This window comes from Dromiciops gliroides, chromosome 3 (assembly GCF_019393635.1).
Source record: "Dromiciops gliroides isolate mDroGli1 chromosome 3, mDroGli1.pri, whole genome shotgun sequence".
Taxonomy (NCBI): domain Eukaryota; kingdom Metazoa; phylum Chordata; class Mammalia; order Microbiotheria; family Microbiotheriidae; genus Dromiciops; species Dromiciops gliroides.
Window position 1 is genome coordinate 647,537,446 of NC_057863.1, and position 16,226 is coordinate 647,553,671.

At 49.6% G+C, this 16,226-nt stretch overlaps 1 protein-coding gene across 1 annotated transcript; it reads left to right on the forward strand.

Moving 5' to 3' along the window:
• Positions 1 to 308: 308 nt before the first annotated feature.
• CKM (creatine kinase, M-type) lies at positions 309 to 13,519 on the forward strand. The gene is made up of 8 exons (XM_043998097.1): positions 309 to 464; positions 2,333 to 2,544; positions 6,470 to 6,624; positions 6,892 to 7,024; positions 7,230 to 7,401; positions 9,379 to 9,502; positions 11,952 to 12,141; positions 13,050 to 13,519. Exons 2-8 carry the CDS (start codon positions 2,352 to 2,354, stop codon positions 13,226 to 13,228), a joined length of 1,146 nt encoding a protein of 381 aa, XP_043854032.1. The 5' UTR covers positions 309 to 464; positions 2,333 to 2,351; the 3' UTR covers positions 13,229 to 13,519.
• Positions 13,520 to 16,226: the final 2,707 nt, after the last annotated feature.

Below are 16,226 nucleotides of genomic sequence, written 5' to 3' on the forward strand. Positions count from 1 at the left end.
ACTAGGGAGTTGGGCCCTGGCCCAAGGAGGGGGAAGGGTGGAGGCCAGAAACCAGGGACGTGTCCTCCCTTTCTTCCCCAATGTCCCCAGCCCGGAGCCAGCTGTTCCTTCCAATGCAACTCAGCACTTGTTGTTGGTGTGGGGGGGGCAAGCTGGGCTCCCCTCAGCCGCCCATACAAGGTATCCTGTGGGGCTCAGGCCACAAGGCACTCCTGGACCCCGGGGCCCAGCTGGGGGGGAGCCTAGGGCCAATCATGCTCCCTTGCCCGGGCACGATGCCCAGTGGGCAGCTCAGCTTCCCTCCCACCCTCCAGGGGGCTGGCCTGGCCCCCGCAAATGACAGCCCCTTCAGCCCCCTATATAAGTCAGGGGCCATGCTGCCAGACCCCTGGGTCACCCATCAGTTGTAAGGGACACCGAGAGAGTCCAGCCTAGTCAGCCCAGCCCAGCCCAGCCCAGCCCAGGTATGGTCCAGAGGTTTGGAAGGGGGTGGTAGGGAAGGGAAGGGAAGGGGAGGGGAGGGGGGAGAGCTCCTAAAGCTGTCTCCCCACCTTCTCCTACATAGGATAGGGTCCTATACAACAACCTTACAACTGTCTGGGTGTGAATGACCCCAAATCTCCTTGTAGGTCCGCTCTGTCTGGCTGGTTCTGCGTCCTGGGTATGACCGTATTGTGTTACTGGGTCCCTCTGGATCTGTGTGTGACTGTGTGACTGTGTGTGTGTGCGTGTGCACATACATAGTTGCAGACTTCTGCCCGCTTATGAATGATTGTCCGAGCCACTAGGATTCTGGGCCTCAGTGTCCTCATCTTGACAGGCTCTAACTCTGGGATTCTGTGACCCTGCCTGTGCTGAGTCTCTGGGACTGGGTCTATGTGTCTGCAGATGTCCCTGTAACGATGCATTTCCAGGTCTCTCTAGGCAGGGAGGATGGCCTGATGATTGTGGGTGTCTTCATCGGGCAGCTTTTGTCTGGGTCTGCCTGTTTCCTCCACACAGTGGTGTGCCCATGCCTGTGTGTGTGTGTGTGTGTGTGTGTGTGTGTGTGTGCACCCCTATGGGTGGGCGTGCCCCTGTGTATGTGCCCCTGTGTGTGTTTGCCCACGATGAGGGGACAGATGTCCTCCTTGTATCACGTCTGAGGGGGCTCTGAGGCCAATGGCTGCTGGCTGGTCTTGTCTGGCCGTTAGGGCTGGGCTGGTGTCCTCTGCCGCTGTCCTCTCCCATCTCCCCCCTGGCTCCAGAGCCGCTGATTCGGTGCAAACAGAGCCCCCGGAATGTGGTGGGGGGAGGGAGAATGGCCACAGCTGTGGGGGGCGGAGTCCATAGGCTAAAAATATCCCCCCAGGGATGGCAGCTCCAACTGCCCCTCCAACTACTATGATTCTCTGCCCGTCTCCTCCCTCCCCTCAGTCTTCCCTAATTTAAGAGCATGCAGCTTTTAGCGCTGGAAGGGACCTTAGAGATAAGGTCATTTTACATATCTTTTTTTTTTTTTTTTGGTGAGGCAATTGGGGTTAAGTGACTTGCCCAGGGTCACACTGCTAGTAAGTGTGTAAAGTATCTGAGGCCAGATTTGAACTCAGGCCCTCCTGAAATAAGGTCATTTTATAGATGGAAAAACTGAGGTCTGGTCCCCCAGCTTTCCCCAACCCTAATATTTTCCCCTCTCCTAAGACTTCCCACAATTCCACTCAACCCCTAATATTCTCCTGACCTCATTCCCATCCTTCCGCCTCTGCTCCTAGCTCCTTCCTCCTTTTTGCTGAGAGTCAGGTTCTAGTTTGAAAGAATGCTGTGGCCCTCTTCCCTTCTCTGGCCTCAGTTTCTCCTTCTGTACATCAAGAGGATTGAGCTAGATCCATCCATCCAAAGTGCATCTAGTTCAGATATTCTAGAATCTCAGATCCTATAATTTTGAGAGTCAAAGGTTCTAAGAGGTTAAGATTCTATGGGTCTAAGAGTATAAGGATGAGACTAATATTCTGTGGGAAGGGTTCTAAGGTTCTTGTGAGTCTAAGATCCTATTGGGTAAAAGGTTCAAAAGTTCTTCCTCATCTAAGATTCCTTGGAGCCCAAAGTTCTAAGGTTTTTCCACATCTAAGATTCTTTGGAGTCTGAGGTTCTAAGGTTCTCCAGGCCTAAGACTCTTTGGGGTCCTAGGTTCTAAGGTTCCTCTAAGGTTCCGAGGTTCTCTGGGCTCCAAAGTAGCTTGATCTTGCCACAGCAGCCTTCCCAGCAGGACAACCCTTCTCTGATAGCTGGAGTCCTTCTCCCCCAGTCCAAGCCCCCATGGCTGGCTCTGGTGACCCCTGCTCCTGCCCCACAGGCCCTGCCCTGCCATCACCATGCCTTTCGGAAACACCCACAACAAGTACAAGCTTAACTTCAAGCCGGAGGAGGAGTACCCGGACCTGAGCAAACACAACAACCACATGGCCAAGGTGCTCACCCCAGATCTGTACAAGAAGCTCCGGGACAAGGAGACGCCCTCTGGATTCACCCTGGATGATGTCATCCAGACTGGTGTAGACAACCCAGGTGAGAGACCTGCACTGAGCAAGGGTGATGGGGAGCGAGGCTCATCCTATGGTCCCTAGACACACTCCCAGAGTCACCCCAGACACCCCCAGGACACCAGAAATGGCCATAAATACTCCTCATCATCCCCACAGATGCCGAGAATCTAACTCAGATATTCTGAGGCCCCTCTAGACACTCCAAGACCCCAATGGATGCTGTCCAGGAGCCCAGAAATAGTCATAAATACTCCCTAGTCTTCCTGTAACCTCCCCTAACCACCATAGATCTAAGCCCAGGACACCATAGACATACCTGAGACCTAACTCAGGTTCTTACTCAGCTACTCTCAGAGTCTTATAGGCACCTCTGGGATCTTGATGGATAGACATCTCACAGCAACCTTACACAATCTCTAATCTACCGCAGACAACTCCAGGACCCCAGAGATACACCCCAAACTACTGTAAACACCTTGAGGTCCCTATAAGTACCCCGGGACCCCCGTAAACCATCCTAGGGTACCCCGAGATGCCACACACACACCCAGCACCCTTTTATATTCCCAGAACCTGCACAGACATCCCCAAGACCCCACAGACACACCAGGAGCCTACCTGAGACATTGCAACTCCAACAGACACCTCAGGACAGGCGATGTGGGGCAATGGAAAGTGGGCTGGGTTTGGAGTCAGAGGATGCGAGTTCAAATCCCAGCTTTGTACCTTCCTATGAGTGTGGACTGGGATCAATCGCTTCTCTTGCAGAATGAAGGGGCTGTATTAGGGGGCCTTTGAGGTCCCTTCTTGTTCTAGGTCCAATCCACAATTCATCCCTCCTTTGTGAGATCAGCACGATCAGAATTTGGAATTGGGAGGAGCTGGCCTTGAATCCTGCTTCAGATAGTTACTGTGTGACCCTGAGCATATCACCTAACCTCCTTGGCCTATATTCCTAGCTATAGAATGAGAGGCTTAGACCCCATGGCCTCCCTAGTCCCTTCTGGTTCTGATTCTATGATCCACAGACATCTCCAAGACCAGATATACCCCAAACCTATTACAGACCCCATGACACCCATATAGAAATTCCTAGGACCCAAGTGGACACCCCCAAGACCTCCATGAACACTCCTGAAATCCCAAAGATCCTCTCATAAACACTCAGAAACCTAGCACCTTCCTTGGCACCCTGGAACTGCTCGTAGACATCCTCAGTACTCCAGGGGACAAGCCCCAAATCCCCAGAAATATCTCTAGGGACCCCTAGGATCCAGAACAGACTCCCCCAAGACCTCCACTGATGCCTCTGGGATCCCCCCATGGACTCTCCTGAGAAACTCAGAGTACCCCACCCAAGATGCCCCCAAAGATATATCCAGGACCTCCTGGCTACATTTAACCCTCCCCTGACCTCACCTCCCTGATATCCATGGGACCACCAAGGACAACTCTGGCTCTTTCAGAGATACACCTGATATTCCTGTAGACACATTCAGAATACCCATAGACACCCCTAAACACCCTCAAGACCCACAAAGACATGCCTGGGACCCTCACCAACATCCCTGGGAAACTCAGGCTCCCCTGGAAGCCTCACAGATATCCCAGAACCCTTTTATAGATAAGTTTAGATACCCATGGACCCCCTAGAAGATATCACTGAGACTATCAGAGATGTGCCCAGATCCCCATCAATATCTTCAGGGGCCCACTCTAGGATGCTCCTAGGGCCCCACAGGGATAACTAGGGACTCTACTAGACAATCTCGGGATCCCCATAGACACACCAAGGACCTCTCAGACAGCCCTGAGGTCCCCTCTTTCCCAATATGGAACAGTAGAAAAGGGAGTGTCTGCACTCAGATGACCTGGGTTCAGATTATACTTCTGAGGTTTGCTACTTGTATGATCTTGGACAGACTATCTCATGTCCCTGGGCCTCAGTTTCCCCATCTGTAGAGTGAGGGGGACAAACTAGATGATCTTTGAGGTCCCTTCTAGATCTACTGTTATCATTCTATAATCCTTATAGGTGCTCAGGTCATCCAGTAGGCATTCCCAAGTATCACATATATACATATATACACATATATATGTGTATGGGTGTGATATAATGTATTACATGTGTTTATATTATATATTTAGTATATGCCTATATCATAAACAATACACATATTACATGTGTATGATTATATATGTATCTATCTATCCATCTGTCTGTCTGTCTGTCTATCTGTCTATCTATCTGTCTGTCTGTCTGTCTGTCTGTCTGTCTGTCTGTCTGTCTGTCTGTCTGTCTATCTATCTGAATGATCCCATAAATATCCCATAGATATGTCTGGCACTTCCATAGGGGCAGACTATGGAAGACTCCTCATATGAGTTTGTAAAACTCAAAGGTAATCTCAGAATCACTTATAGACTCCCATGAGATCCCTGCCCACCCTCATCACTGCCCCCAAAATACACTCCTCAAATACACCCACAGGGAGCCCTGAACAGGAGACCAGGCTCTAACCCCCAGCTGTGCTGATGGCCAGCTAAATGCCTTTGGACAAGCCCCTTCCTCTCTATGGCCCCTGGCTTCCTCCCCTGCAACATCTCTGCAGTCTAATAAGGGCTCTGAAAAGCCTTGACCATCCTTGTGCTCGAGATGGGCTGAGACTGTGCCCAGCTCCGCTCCCTTGCCTCCACTCCTTCCATCTGTCCAGCTGGCTGGCTCACCACCTGTCCTTCATAGGCTCTGCTCTGCAAAAGCCTGGAGTGATGTGGAGAAATCCCAATGCTGTCCCACCTCCCCCTAAAATATTAAATGCATCATTAGGGATCGGGTACCAGACAAACAAATTGTGTGGTACAACTTCTTTGGTGTGAAAATCGTGCCTCTATTTTGTTTCCGATATCTTAGAGAGCTCTTTATTGCCGGGGCATCCATCTCCCAGGTCACTCTCCTTGCCATCATCCCCCCCACCCCACAACCCCATCCCGTTGAGCTCCCACATCAGCATTTCGCAGAATCCCAGGATTTCAGAATTGGAAGGACCTTCACAAGCATACGTTCCAACCCACACATGAACAGGACCCCTACCCCCATCCTACAAGACATCGTGGTGTTTTGGTGTTGGATTAGGGATCTTGGACTGCCGGTTCAAATACCAGCACTGCTACTTAATACTTGCATGATCATAGGCAAGCCCCCCTGCCCCCAAGTCTCAGTGTTCTCATCTTTAAAATGAAATGATAATAAAAATTATAACGCTTTAAGGTTTTCAAAGTACTTTATGAATACTATTTTCTTTTATCCTCACAACAACCTTGGGAGATGGGCTCTATTAGTATACCCATTTTGTAGATGAAGAAACTGAGGCCAGAAGGTTCAGTGGCATCCCTAGGGTCACCCAACTGGTAATTGTCTGAGGCTTAACTCGAATTCAGGTCTCCCTGTCTCCAGGGCCAGTGATCTATCCACTGTCTAACTGCCTTTCATCTCCTACCATAGCCCCAGATCTTGAGATCCTCCGCATCACACTTGGTCATACTTAGTGAGCATCCTGCCTCCTCCTCATAAAATCCTCAGCTACTTTTCAAACTTGTCTAACCCTGCATGTCTCATCTGGCATTTGTGGAATTGATTCCTTGAGTCTGGTGTCAGACTTTACATTTATCCCTGTTTGCTTTTGTCATCTTACTATGATTTCCACCAACGGACTTCAAGCCCCACAATGTCCTGTTTGGGAGATGCTGAACCAGGCGATTCCCAAGGTCTCTTTCAGCTTTGACATTCATGCATTATACAGTTTTTCCCAGCCCTGACATTCCCTGTTCTCAGGACCCTCCCAGCCCTGACATTCCCTGTCCTAAGGGCCCTCCCAACTCTGACATTGTGTTTGATTTAAGCTTCCGTGATTGTATGCCTCTGACTCCCCTTTGGTCCCTGCACGCAGGTCATCCCTTCATCATGACTGTGGGCTGTGTGGCTGGTGACGAGGAGTCTTATGATGTTTTCAAAGACCTGTTTGACCCCATTATTCAGGATCGGCATGGGGGCTACAAGCCCACAGACAAGCATAAGACCGACCTCAACCATGAGAACCTCAAGGTGGAACCACTGGGGAAATGCCTGGGGGAGAAAGGGAAGGAAAGGAGAGGAGGTGGGGGGATGGAGGAGATTGATGGAGGGAGGTGGGCACCGATGGGGAGAGATGAGGGGATGGGCAGGGGAGTCTTGCCCGGGGCCTAAGGGTAAGCAGGGTCGAGCTAGGACGTGTGTGAAGGCCCTCTGTCCAGAGGTGCCTTTTGAGGGCCGTTGTGAGGGGAGATGTAGGTCCTTCCCTAAGCCAGCCTACCTTGCCATACTGTCCCCCAGGGTGGTGACGATCTGGACCCCAACTACGTGCTGAGCAGCCGTGTCCGGACAGGCCGAAGCATCAAGGGTTACACCCTGCCCCCCCACTGCTCCCGGGGCGAGCGTCGGGCTGTGGAAGCCCTGAGCGTCAATGGTGAGGGCCCCCTTTGCCTGTCCCCATTCCCCATGCCCCCATAGTCCTTTCCATGCCTCTGGCCCTCCTAAAATCTCACCTCTAGCCACAGCTCCAACACACAGGGAGTTCCCATTCCGATCCCACATGCAGCCACCCTCCCAGGGGTCTGGGTGCTGACTCTATGCTGTCTTCTCTCCCCCTCCCACCTCCCGCCAACCTCCAGCCCTCAACAGTCTGACTGGGGAGTTTAAGGGCAAATACTACCCTCTGAAGAGCATGACGGAGCAGGAACAGCAGCAGCTGATTGATGACCACTTCCTTTTCGACAAGCCCGTCTCCCCCTTGCTGCTGGCCTCTGGCATGGCCCGGGACTGGCCCGATGCCCGCGGCATCTGGTGAGGAACCCTTCCGCCCAACCCTAGCCCCCTCCCACTGACCTCTTCCACTGCCAGAATGTGCCCTGGGCTCTGCATCTGCCACCCTGTGTCACCTGGAGAAGATCCCTTCCCCTCACTCTCTGGGCCTCAGTTTCCCTCACCTGCGCACAAGATGTAAGTACCTAGGAAGGGTTATCTGAATGCAGAGATACAGCTCATGGATGGCATGGACAGATAGAATCTGGGATCTGGCCACTTTTGCTTAGATTAAGTAGGGCTGTGCTGACACCAGGATCAGTTTAGCTGTTGAGGTCAGGAGATCTCTCCTCCAGGCTCTGAGGGGGTCTTACTCTAGACTGACATCTACCTGCCATCCCTCATATATCTCCAGGTCTGGGTCTGGGTTCAGGGTGAAAGCCATCACCCTGACCCCTCCCAAGGGGGGAAACACTGATAGTCCCACAAAAAAGCACCATAAATAGCTAGTGATCCTCTCTCAAAAACAACAGCAAACAGAAATGGGAGATTAGATAGATCAGAAAACAGGAAAGAAAGCACATGAATAAGTGAGCTCTGTGAGATAAGATCTGAGCTTCAATATAGAGAGAGAGACAGACAGAAAGAGACAGAGACAGAGACAGAGAGACAGACAGAGAGAGATAGAAAGGAGAGAGACACACAGAGACAGAGAGAGAGAGACATAGAGAGACAGACAGAGAGACAGAGAGACAGAAAGGAGAGAGACACACAGAGACAGAGAGACAGAGAGGAGAGACAGAGACAGACAGAGAGACAGAGAGACAGAAAGGAGAGAGACACACACCAAGACAGAAGAGAGGAGAGAGACAGAGAGAGACAGAGAACAATGACATCAAGGTGGAGCCTACTTAGCAATGTCCGAGGCTGCAAATGCTGAAAGTCCAGATGGTGGGGTCCAGCTCCTTTACGTGTCTGGGGCCCCAGGGCTCCAGCCAGTCTAAAGTCCACTCCTTTCCTCTTGAGAGATCTCTCTTAAGGTCCTCTCTCCAATGACGACTCGAACAGAATGAAGTACATCCCTCCTCCACTCACAAAGTGTCCTGGCTGGGCATTCTCTCAGCCAATTAGGAGTGGCATCTCTTTATTTTGTTTTTTTTTGTTTTGTTTTTTTTTTTTTAGTGAGGCAGTTGGGGTTAAGTGACTTGCCCAGGGTCACACAGCTAGTAAGTGTTAAGTGTCTGAGGTCGGATTTGAACCCAGGTCCTCCTGACTCCAGGGCCAGTGCTCTAACCACTGCGCCACCTAGCTGCCCCGAGTGGCATCTCTTTAAACCCATGCACCCCCAGAACATTCCCCCCACCAGGCCTGGGTGAAAGTGAGCTTACTTAGATAAAGAGGGAGTGGGGCCAGCCGATCTCTCTAAGGGTCAAGAGATTCCAAGGATTCTAGATTTCCCAAATCCCAAGAGTCTTTCAGAAGATTCAGAGTCCATCGTGGTGGCACTGGGCAGAGTTTTTAATCTGTCCTCAAATCTTGCTAACCGTGTTTCCTTGAGTGAATCCCTTCTCTCTCCTGGCCCAGGGTCCCTCATTCACAAAATGAGGCGCTTGGACGAGATGAGTGGAGAGGCTACAAACATAAGATTCTAAAATCTTGGGGGGCGATCACATCTAGGATCTTAGTGATTCCAAGGATCTAGGGCATGACCCAGCTCCTCCCAGGATGCTGAGATTCCAGCATTCGGAGAATCTAGAAGTTCAGGGCTCTTCAGGATGCAGGGGAGGTCAGGGAAGGGGGATGTGCAAATTCTGAGGTTCTAGAATGGACCATTCAATGACCAGATAGGATTCTTCACCTACTCGCTACAGTAGGAGCACTTCCCAGACCCCTTCCCTCTGCAACCTCTTCCATCTGGCTCCCCCAAGTCTACAGCCCCTCCCCAAGCTGGGTAGCATGTATGGGGAGGAGGAGGGGGTAGCCCAGTGATCCTCTGATCCCCTTTCTTTCTTCACTCAGGCACAATGACAACAAGAGCTTCTTGGTGTGGGTGAATGAGGAGGACCATCTGAGAGTCATCTCCATGGAGAAGGGGGGCAACATGAAGGAGGTCTTCCGTCGCTTCTGCGTGGGGCTGCAGAAGGTAGGCTGTGACCCCTGACCCCTCGGCCCTGATACCACTCACCTTGTGGCTCTGGAGTGAAAACAGCCCAGGGGGGCAGCTAGGTGGCACAGTGGATTGAGCACCAGCCCTGGAGTCAGGAGGACCTGAGTTCAAATCTGGCCTCAGACACTTGACACTTACTAGCTGTGTGACCCTGGGCAAGTCACTTAACCCCATTGCCTCACCAAAAACAAAACAAAACAAAACAAAACTAGAAAATAGCCCAGGACTAGAAGTTGGGAAACCTGGGTTCCGATCCTGGTTCCAGCACAGCTCCAGTGCCTTTTACCTTAAGCAATAGGGAAAAGTCCTTGACCCTCTGAACCTTGGGCTTTTCATCTGTAGCAGGAAAAAGTTGGGTCGCTAAAGTCCCTTCCAGGGCTAAGTCATGATTCCAAGGTTGTACTTTAGGTGTGTTGCCTCATTTTTATAAATAAAGGGCTTGGATTAGATATAGGGTTCTAGATGAACTCCGATGGATCTGTGGATAGATTCCAGGGGATCTATGAAATTGGAAGGGGAAACAATGGCACCAGTAACCTTGGGTATTTAGTATTTGCACTTAGCATACACATCATTTACCATCTACATGGTTTATCCAGACATGTGTGTACCTATGTCTGTATAAAACGTATGTGCATCTACAGAGCAGGGGCTCTTTCTGCCTTTCTTTGCAGCTGTAGCATTTAGCACAGCTAAATATGTAGTAATAAGTATGTAGTGAGTGCTTAATAAATGCCAATTGCCTTATGGCTATAAATAGAAAATCCATGGAAGGCAATGGATGGGGGGGGGAGATACTAGTCACTAGAGGCATCAGCAACACAAGAGTGTCCTCCAATCAACCATGGGGTGGGGAGAATGAGAGCCCAATGCCAGCCTCGTTGGGAAGAGCTTGGGACACCAGCTGGCAGGGCCGGGGTAGGCTGGGGCAGGGGGAGGGGGCCACTTGGCAGGGCAGAGAGGACCTCCCTGGTTGGAAGGCCCTGGAGGAGAAGCAGAGAGCCACCTGGCCTCCTCCTAGCCTAATTCATTACTCCTGGTACCTCCTTTGAAACCCCTGAAGGATGAGCTTCAGCATGGAGATGGGTGATGGTTTCAAAGTTGCTCAATCTTTAAAGACTATTGTTGGGGTAGCTGGGTGGTGCAGTGGATAGAGCACGGGCCCTGGATTCGGGAGGACCTGAGTTCAAATCCGGCCTCAGACACTTGACACGTACTAGCTGTATGACCCTGGGCAAGTCACTTAACCCCCATTGCCTCACCAAAAAACCAAAACAAACAAAAAGACCATTGTTTAATATTTTTGTGCACTCCCATTTCCGGTGCCCTGCCCAGGTTATACTTCAGGGATCATAGATTTAAAGAAGGAAGGGATCTGAAAGCTCTCTAGTCTAATCCCCTCATTTTACAGATTGGGAAACTGAGGTCCAGAGAAGTTTCTCTCTGACTCAATCACCAGCCCTTGCACCCTGAATTTGAACTTTTCACTCCTGACTTGATTTCTTTAATCAGGACCCCTTGGAGGTAGGAAGGATAGAGTACATGTTTGTGTACACATACAGCCTTGGAGTCAGAAACCCTGGATTTTAGTCCCAGCTCTGGAATTCATTTCCCAACTGTGTGACATTTGGCCAAGTCTCTTTATCTCTCTGACCTTCTGTTTTCAGCAGGTGTTTTTGTCCGGACTGTTGCAGTCCCTAGTAGGGGAACTCCCACTATCAGGACAGATGGGCAGCTGGTCTGAAATTTAGTCTTAGAGAGTTTCCTGACTTGCCCAGAGTCACAATGTAGAGCAAGACAAATCTCGAACCTGGTTCTTTCTGACTCAAAGGCTGCCCTTCGTGATATCCATTTACCCCCTTTATGAAATAAGAATCATCACCTTCATACCACCAACCTCCCTGGGATGCTTTGAGAAGTGTTTCATATAGAGGGGATTTTGTGATTAGAAGGAGGAAGCTGGGGGGCAGCTAGGTGGCACAGTAGATAAAGCACCGGCCCTGGATTCAGGAGGACTTGAGTTCAAGTCCGGCCTCAGACACTTGACACTAGCTGTGTGACCCTGGGCAAGTCACTTAACCCCCATTGCCCCAGAAAAAAAAATACAAAAAAAAACGAGCCAGCTGGGATGTGGATAGAAAGTTTGTCTTGAGGCCATAAGAGCTGGGTTCAAATCCAGCCTCAGACACAGACTTTGCGTGTGTTCCTTTTTTTTTTGATGAGGCAATTGGGGTTAAGTGACTTTTCCACTAGTAAGTGTCAAGTGTCTGAGGCTGGATTTGAACTCAGGTCCTCCTGACTCCAGGGTCAGTACTCTATCCACTGTGCCACCTAGCTGCCCCATGCGTGTTCCTTAAACTGAGGAAATCACATATGTGGTCCCTACCCTTCTCACAGTGACCCATCCTTGCTCCTCTCTCCCCAGATTGAAGAGATCTTCAAGAAGGCTGGCCACCCTTTCATGTGGAATGAACATCTTGGTTACGTCCTCACCTGCCCTTCCAACCTCGGGACTGGCCTACGTGGGGGTGTACATGTCAAACTGGCACACCTCAGCAAGCACCCCAAGTTTGAGGAGATCCTCACCCGCCTGCGTCTGCAGAAGCGGGGCACAGGTGGGTACCAGCTACCCTGGATCAATGTGCCATAGCCCATCCCTGGTCCTAGGCACCATCGGTGTCAGTTATTGAGTATCTCCATGGGGACTGGGAGCATTCGGTATCTCCAAGGATATAGCCATTGGTTGTATGGATGTTGGCCATCCCAATGAATTTGGATATCTTCATGGGTGTTACATAGTCCCATGGGTGTTGGCTATTACTGTGGATATTGTGTGTCCCATACAACTCCATGAATGTTGGCTGTCTTCATGGGTGTTAGATCTCTCTATGGGCATTGGGCACCTCTACGGGCATAGAGTATCTCCATGAATATCATATGTTAGGGCAGCCAGGTGATACCATGGAAAGAGGGCTTGGGGATAGAATCAAGAAGACATGAATTCGGGGCACCTAGATGGTGCAGTGGTTAAAGCACTGGCCCTGGATTCAGGAGGACCTGAGTTCAAATTTGGCCTCAGACACTTGACACTTACTAGCTGTGTGACCCTGGGCAAGGCACTTAACCCCCATTGCCCCGCAAAACAAAACAAAACAAAACAAGAAGACATGAATTCAAGTCCAGCCTCAGCTTTACTAGCTGAGTAATCTTGGAGAAGTTGCTTAACCTCTGTCTGCCTCAGTTTCCTCAACTGTAAAACAGGATCATCATAGCACTTTCTTCCCAGTGTTGTTGTAAGGATCAAATGGCATAATATCTGTAAAGTTCCTGGCACATTTTAGGACCTCTGTAAATTCCAGATGATGATGATATTGTGATATCTGGCATCTAGGTAGACGACATGTCGTTCTATGGGTGCTGGGTATCTGTCTCCATGCCCCTGGTCCCTGCCTCTTCATTCCAAACACATTTGGATCTTGCTTTAAGCTGTTCTTCCATCTTCTCCCTTCTGCCTCCCCTACAGGTGGTGTGGACACAGCTGCTGTGGGCTCTGTGTTTGATGTGTCCAACGCAGACCGACTGGGCTCCTCAGAGGTGGAGCAGGTGCAGCTGGTAGTGGATGGTGTGAAGCTCATGGTGGAGATGGAGAAAAAGCTGGAGAAGGGTCAGTCCATTGATGATATGATCCCTGCTCAGAAATAAGGGCCTCCACCTTACCGGCCCCCTACATGTGCACACTCCCCGGAGCCCCACCCCTCCCTTCCTTACCCCCAGAGCTCCAACTACCATGTAGAATTCCAGCCAATGGGAGTTTGGTAATGAACTCCACCCACCAGGTGTCCTGTCTGGAGTTCCAACCAATAGAAGACCGCCACCTGAACTTGGAGATCTGGACACTACCCCGAGCTCTGCACAGTGGGGCCTCCTGCTCCCTTTGGGAGCTCCTCCCCTCTCCCTTCCATTCCCAGCAATAAACTCTATGGTGGCCCCAGAGTTCAGCGTCTTGTGGTTCTTGGGATGGGGGGCGGGGAGGGCATTGTAAAGCATCAGAATTGAAGGATGGGGGAAAATGAGAGGAACCAGACTCTCTCTGTCCCAAGGAAGAAGTTGGCATTTCCTTCAAGACACTCTTCACCCATTCCAATAATGATCACAGAGCATAGAACCTAAGAATTAGACAGCCCTGGGGACCCACCGAGTCCCATGATCCCTCAATGACATCACAACTGGCTGCCCAGTTTCTGCTGGTAAAGAGAAACACCCAGTCAGCATCATGACTAGGAAGTGCTGCATCATAGGCAATCACTGCCAATGGAGCATGAACCAACGGACATCTAAGGCACCATCAGTCAGAGAGAGTTATGGGCATTGCCCAGTGGTGGAAACCAGAGACCTTAGGACATCATCCTCTGTGGGGGCACACCAAAATATGGCTTCTAGTGGCGCTACTCTCCACCATCCCCTTCCACCCCTCTGGAAGGGGCCCATAGATAGCTTCCTATTCTTTAGAATGGATTTTTATCGATTGATTTTTTTTTTTTTGGCCAGGTAATGAGGGTTAAGTGACTTGCCCAGGGTCACACAACTAGTGAGTGTCAAGTGTCTGAGGCCAAATTTGAACTCAAGTCCTCCTGAATCCAGGGCTGGTGCTTTATCTACTGTACCACCTAGCTGCCCTGATTGGTATATTTTGTTATCAAATCACCTAAATTTCCCCCTCCGTCCCAGGGAGTAATCTTTCATAAGATTTTATAAGATTAGGGGGCAGCTAGATGGTGTCTATTTATACACATAGAATACACACACACACAAGGAGGAAGGCTCAGGGAGAGGGGCTGATACTTGAACCTCACTCTCATCTGAACTGGTCAAAAGTGGGGAGGCTACACGTATACACACAAAGAGTCATTAATGCAGAAATATATTTTACTAAACAGGGAAACAGGAAGCAAAAGTGAGATGGAGGAGGGAGGAATTAGAGGGTGAGTAGCTTAAGGGAGGGCAGTGAGGAGGCACCATAGTGCAGTGTGCTGGCCCTGGAGCAAGAAAACTCATCTTCCTGAGTTCAAATCTGACCTCAGAAACCTACTAGCTGTGTGACCCTGGGCAAGTCACTTAACCCTGTTTGTCTCAGTGTCCTCATCTGTAAAATAAGCTGGAAAAAGAAATGGTGAACTACTCCACTATCTCTGCTAAGAAAACCTCAGATGGGGTCATGAAAAGTCAGATATGACTGACCAAGATTAAGGGAAGAATAAGTCCTAAATGAAATAAACTCCAAGGAAATACAAAAATGTTGATTGCAGCTTTTTTTCAGTGACAAAGGATTAGAAGGTGAAGGTGAAGTTTGCCCATCAATTGGGGAATGGCTGAACAAGTATATAAATGGAAATATGATGGAAATATTACTGTGCTATAAGAAATGATGAAGGGGATTGTCTTAGAAAAATTGGAAAGGCAGAGTGAATAGAGAACCAAGGGAACAAGCTATATCATGACAACAATTTGGTAAAGATGAATATCTTTAAAAAAAAATTAGGAACGGGGGCAGAGCACTGGCCCTGGAGTCAGGAGTACCTGAGTTCAAATCCGGCCTCAGACACTTAACACTTACCAGCTGTGTGACCCTGGGCAAGTCACTTAACCCCAATTGCCTCATTAAAAAAACCAAAAACAAACAAAAAAAGAATTAGGAGCTCTAATCAGCCTAATAATCTCTCATAACCCCAGAGAACATATGACGAAATGAACTACTTATTTCCTGAGAGGTGAAGGACTCACAATGCAAATAGAAACATGTGAGGTTTTTTTGGATTTAGCCAATGTAGAAATTTGGTTTGTTTGTGTTTTTCTTTCTCAATCAGGGTAGAAAGGAGAGAGGGTGAATTTTTGCTGGTTAAAAAAATACGAATAAACAAAACCAAAAAAACCCCATTCCAAACCTTAGGAAGGGTCAGAAGTTTGAATAGCTCAATTCTATATGGATTGAGCAGCAAATACAATGAATTTGCTTGTAGAGCATTTAAGTGTGTGCCTACCTTTGTCCCTAGCCACTTATCAGCATAAGACCCCAAAAGGAGTCTGGGAAGTGTGACTGAATCGGGACTGATTACAAATACCAGGGTAGAGTACCTTAGGAAGGATTATAAAAGAGGGGAGGCTAGACTCCTTTCATCTCTGACTTCAGGGACCTAAGCTATGTGTCACTCTCCTCTAAAAAAAAAAAAAAAAGCATTGTAACACTTCACTGAGAGAACGCAACAACACCCAGCCAAGCCAGTGACTGAAGGGGGTAAAAGACTGAAGCTGTCCTCCATCACAGAAAGGGTCCAGGCAGTCCAGTGGAGATGATGAACACTGAGAAGAGTCCAGAAGCACAGTGGCTTGCCCAGTCCAAACCTGCAGTAGCTGCTGAATGGATAAGTGACCTGCCTGGCCCAATCTGATAGAAGCCCAGAGGCAAAGGGACCTGTGTAGTCTAGCCCAGCAACCAAGTGACCCAGCCAGCTAAGGTACCATACCTTATGAGGAGCAAGTCCAGCTGAGCAGTGGATCAACTTGTCCATCACTAATGCCACAACCCAAAGCAAATTTTCTTAGAACCCCTTGAGGGGGGCAGCTAGGTGGCGCAGTGGATAGAGGCCCTGGATTCAGGAGGACCTGAGTTCAAATCCGGCCTCAGACTTGACACTTACTAGCT